Source organism: Crocuta crocuta, unplaced genomic scaffold (assembly GCF_008692635.1).
Source record: "Crocuta crocuta isolate KB4526 unplaced genomic scaffold, BGI_CrCroc_1.0 scaffold31, whole genome shotgun sequence".
Taxonomy (NCBI): domain Eukaryota; kingdom Metazoa; phylum Chordata; class Mammalia; order Carnivora; family Hyaenidae; genus Crocuta; species Crocuta crocuta.
Genome location: NW_027528362.1, coordinates 12,832,772 through 12,837,875, shown reverse-complemented (window position 1 = coordinate 12,837,875; position 5,104 = coordinate 12,832,772). Strand labels below are relative to the sequence as shown.

The window sequence follows — 5,104 nt, the reverse complement described above, 5'->3', positions numbered from 1 at the left end:
AAGGTTGGGGTGTGCTGCTTGGGGGGGGGCGGTGCCTCCCTAGGCGGAGCGTCTCCCCGGTGCGGTGGATTTCTTACACAGACACCCCCTCTTTCTGCTCGGTCGACTGCACCTCCACCAGCAGGGGGGGGTGAGCCCTGGGCGCCCCGCCGTGACTAATCCCTCACTCGGGAGACCAGCGGTCGTGACTAGTCTAAGGGAACTCAGTAGCCGACGAGCTCTCGCAGGGGCTCAGAGGCACTTAGGGGAATCATCACTCCTTTGGCCCCGTCCCGGGCTCCGCGCTCCCTGAAGGTTCAGTGTCGCAGCGCAGACGGACGAGGGAGAAGGGAGGGCAAACCAGGGCTGGGTGCCCCAGCAGCGCCGTGGGGCCGTGCACCTGGCTCCGGGCAACACCGTGGGGGGAGGGAGGCGGATGGGGACACGGAGGGTTGTTTCACGTCAGAGACGGCGAGGAGGGCCCGGCGGCTTCCCGGCCTCTCGCCCTTCCTCTGCGTTCCCCACGTTCCTTACCTTTCCAGCCTTTCTGTCCGCGAGCCCCAGGGAAGCCGGAAGGGCCTGGGTAGCCCGTCTCTCCTTCTGTTCCTTTAAGGCCGAAAAGGAAACCTAAGGAGAAGACCCACAGGCGGCCGTGAGCACAGCGTGGAGACCCCGCAGCTCCCCGGACCCAGCGTTGGGCGGGTTACTGGAGGTCCCTCAGCAGGGTGTGAGGCCATCCCGGGCACCCCCGGGCCTTCTGCGGCCACAGCTCCCAGGGATGGAAGGAAATGGGAGGGACCAGGAGGCCCACTTTTCTCGTGAAGTCTAGAGATAAAAATCTTTGCTTTTGGGAAATACTGAGTCCAAAGAAAGGCTTTCACTTTTCTACCATGTATTTTATTCTATTAAAAAAATATTTATTTATTTTGATAGAGAGAGAGAGCATGAGCAGGGGAGGTGCAGAGAGAGAGGAAGACAGAGAATCCTAAGGCGGCTTCCATGCTGTCAGCACAGAGCCCGATGCGGGGCTCGAACCCACAAACCATGAGGTCATGACCTGAGCAGAAGTAAAGAGTCAGAGGCTTAACTGACCGAGCCACCCAGGTGCCCCATATTTTACCCTGTTTTTCAAAAAAATAATTTATACTTAGTCTTCTATATGGTTTCAAACTCTGAATCATAAACACATTCTTTTATAATAATTTAAAAACGCAATTTTCATGTCAAAAAATGTATAGTCATTTATATACATCAAAGGGACAACTGACATCCTTACAATATTTCTGTGTAATCGACCACATATCTTATTTACGTGGTGAAGGCTTGTAATCTAAGACCAACACAAGCCTGGGGCCCCCAAAACACAGAAAACAAAACAAAACAAGACCTTCAAACGACCTCGGTCCTAATGCTCTGCCTTGGAGCAGGTGCGCAGCCGGGTTTGTGAGCTGGTGCAGAGAACGGGGGACCATCCGGCCCTGGCACGCTCGCCCCCCAGTAATAGGCTCAGGGCCCCTCAGACGCTCCCTAATTCGGAGCAGGGACACGGAAGGCATCGGAAATGCGCTCTCTGGCCAACAGATCTCTCCGCGTCTACTTGACGGCAGCGCCACCTCCTGGTGGGAACGAGCCTCATGCTCCCGGGGACCGCGGGCCCGAGGATGGGGATGTCCCCCAGTCCGTCCTCAGGGCCCAGCCCTGTGGTGCTCACGGCCCCAGATCCCGCGCCCCCAGCCACCGGGAGAGGAGAAACAGGCCACTAAGGGGGCCGGAAGGGGAGGAACCACCGATTTCCACGTTTGCTGACTGCTGGGAAAAGGGACAGCGGAGCTTGGAGGTCAGCAGGCTCCTAAGGAACGGTCAATATTTATGACAGGTGGCGCGGCTATCGCCCCATGTAGCTCGGTCTCACTGTGCATTTACGATGATGTCTCTCATTCGTTCTCTGGCGCATCCACCATCTGCCCGCCCAGACGGCAGGCCCTCACGGTGCTTACGGTTTACACGTGGAGACACCGCAGACGCACACTGGTGAACTGACCGGCACAGAATTCCAAACGACGGCCAGCGCCCCTGAACAGGGAGCTCGCAGGGAGGGCAGAGCGAAAGCCCGTTTAGAATGGGGGTCAGGAAAGGCGGGGCTGGGAGCTGGCGCCCAGGACCCGAGGAATAAGAGGGGCTGGCCAAGAGTGGTCCCCAGGGGTCACTCCGGAGAGAACGAGCGTGTCTGCAGGCCCCTGGAGCAGGACGAAAGCCAGGAACTGAAGGGGACTCCCCGGGGCTTGGACTTTCTCCACGGGCAGTAGGGAGCCATCGAGGAGTTCTGAGGAGGGAAGTTGCACAAATTTACAGGTTAAAAACCTAGAAGCCGCCCTTGCAGACAGCTGAGTGGAGGCTGGAGCCGCGCGGGCTGCCTCGCAGACACACATGCGGGGTGTATTCGAGCAGGACGGGGTGACCAGTGAAACACGCGGCGTGTGGGGTCGGGGGCTGGGCAGCAGGGACCCAGGCTCCGGTGGACACGCAACGTTGGAGATGTCCGTGAGGCAAGCCGGGAGGCCCTGTGACGGGCTGCCGGCGTGCGAGTCGGGGGCTCAATCCACACCTGGGTCGGGGACACAGGGAGTTCGGGCAAGTGGCCCGAGCTTAAGGTCACCAGCCGGAGTCCAGCCGGATGGGGGTCCAAGCCTGAACTTCAAGGAGCTCTGTCGCCTCCCAGACCGCGCAGGGGGGAGGAGGAGGGGCCGACAAAGGGGCCTCAAAGAGAACGGCCAGCAGGATAACGGGGAACAGGGGGGAGTCACGGAGGGCCAGCCCGTGAAGGAAGCCCGCCTCCTGCATCTCGTGCCCACGGAGGAAGATGGCGGGTTCCTGGCGACCAGGTCAAGGGCATTCAGGCTGCCATCGACTTTGTGGGCTTTATTTTATTATTTTATTTTATAATGAAAAAATTTTAATGTTTATTTGTTTTTGAAACAGAGTGAGAGAGAGAGCGAGCGAGAGAGCGCACGTGTGGGGGAGGGGCAGAGGGCAAGGGAGACAGAATCCTGAGCAGCTCCAGGCTCTGAGCTGTTAGCATTCTGACTTCTTCTAGAGAACAACGGAACTGCCTTAATCTTGGACTCAGTGAACTCCACTCGAAGCAAGAGCAAGCACAAGAGAAGAAAAATCGATTTCATGGTTTGATTCTGCAGGGAAGGGCAAAAGACTAAAAATTCTGGTTTCCATTCGCAGCAACATATAAAACAGGATGAAGTGTGGTTAAAGAGAAAGGAATCCGACAGTTTCATGGCGGGGGCGGGGCGGGGGGGAGGATTGGAGAACTCTGTGGGATTCAAGGTCACTGATAGTACATTATGAGTATGCACAAAAATACCCTAGATGGCCGCTGGGGTTGGCTACTTCTTGTGCAAGAGATTGCTTTTAAACAAGTGATTTGGAAACAATGCATCTCACAGGGCAAAATAAATATTTCAAGGAGAATTTAGGTTCTATGCTATTAATATTGTAAGTTGGTAAAATGTCTTAGATACCACTCCATGTATTTTATGAATAAAATATGCACAAGAAACCAGTTGATCTCTTTACCGATAAGCGACGTTAGTAAATCACAGTCTTAGCGAACAGGATCTGTGCACCAAGGGGGTGTATCTTTAGCAAAACGGAATTTAGTTACAGGAATTGGGACAAGGTCAGCCTTCAGTCAGTCTTCTAAAGAGGCAAGTTTTATGCTTTAAGAAACTTTTAACACATCATGTTCTGTTCCCAAAGAGGAAACCTTAACAGATAACATTTACTCAGGAAATATCATGCTCACAGAAACTTGGCCATTATCAAAGATGTCACAGCAGTAAATATTACTTCCAGGCTAAAAATATATTTAAGACAACACTGCTCAAATGACTTGGCAGATTCCAGGGAAATATCTGCACCTAAAAATTTCCAAAAGAATGTGATTCTGGCTTTGCCCGTTGAAGCAGCCTTGGCACGGGAGAACCACATTACTCAGAGATCTACTGTACGACATCAGATGGAACTGGAGAAGGGACTGCTGACATTTATAAAGCTCTTTTTAAGGAAAGTTTGTTTATTTTAAGAGAGAGGGGAAGGACAGAGAGAGAGAGAGAGAATCCTAAGCAGGCCCTGCACTGTCAGTGCAGAGCCCGACGTGGGGCTCAAACTCACGAACTGTGAGATCATGCCCTGAGCCAGTGAGAGGCTTAACCGACCGAACCGCCAGGTGCCCCTAGGACCGGCGATTTTTCAGTGGAAGAAGTGTGTGCAGATGCACTTCTGTAACCCCCAACATCTTTCCTCCAGGGATGGCCGAGAGAAGCAGTCTTCCCAAAGCAAAGAAAGCACGGGTCTGAACCTGACCTTTAAAGTGAAATCAACACTGCCCGTTAGCAGCGTGATGCTCTCCGTCCCCGAAGAGAGGGGGCCCCCAGAGACTAGGGGGGGCAGGGTGCTAGGAGCTTCAAGTCAGATACCGCGAAAAGAGGCTGACGAGCGGTGGACCATACCATACAGAAGGAAACCGGGACCTCGCGCTTTCTTCCAAAGCCTCCTTGATCCGAACCCCTGAGGGGATGGACTGTTCGCATTCGGGGATTTTACAATGTCTGAAACAACCCTTTAAACTCCGAAGCTGAAAAGATGACCGCGTGCGCTGGCACGCTCAAGGACGGCCTGTCCATGTCCCCGACCCCTGGGAGCATCCGCAACTCAGGGAGAGCAGGGTGACAGGAACCTGGGCTTTCCGCTCAGGGACGCCCCTGGGCGGCACGGGGTCCCGAGGCTCCAGCTCGTCTGCTTTACGCTCAGAGTCTTAGATCTCGGCCTTGGCCGGCCGTGGCCGCCACTTCTGTCACGGTGAGGCGGTCACCTCTTCCTGTGGACTCTTACCGCCTGTTCAGTGAGAGCTTTGGCTCCGCCTGGGCCGAGGAGGCCGACTGCCACATCTGCTAAGGCTGCGGCCAAACGGACAGAGGCTACACGTCCGGCGGGAGCCTCCGCCCTGGACGAAGGTGACGGAAGAAATCACACAGACACCCGACAGCGGTCAGCTCGCACCTGCCCGCAGACGGGTGGCTCAGGCGTCCCCGTGCAGAGCCGGCCTCAGGGC

The 5,104-nt window shown here is 55.2% G+C and overlaps 1 protein-coding gene across 1 annotated transcript in view; it reads right to left on the bottom strand.

The window, feature by feature from the left end:
- COL4A2 (collagen type IV alpha 2 chain) overlaps positions 1-5,104 on the bottom strand; it is a 162,884-nt gene that overhangs the window by 35,137 nt on the left and 122,643 nt on the right. Inside the window, exon 20 of the mRNA XM_077754005.1 lies at positions 514-606. Within this exon, the coding sequence (XP_077610131.1) occupies positions 514-606 (93 nt within the window). The remainder of the gene's footprint in view (positions 1-513; positions 607-5,104) is intronic.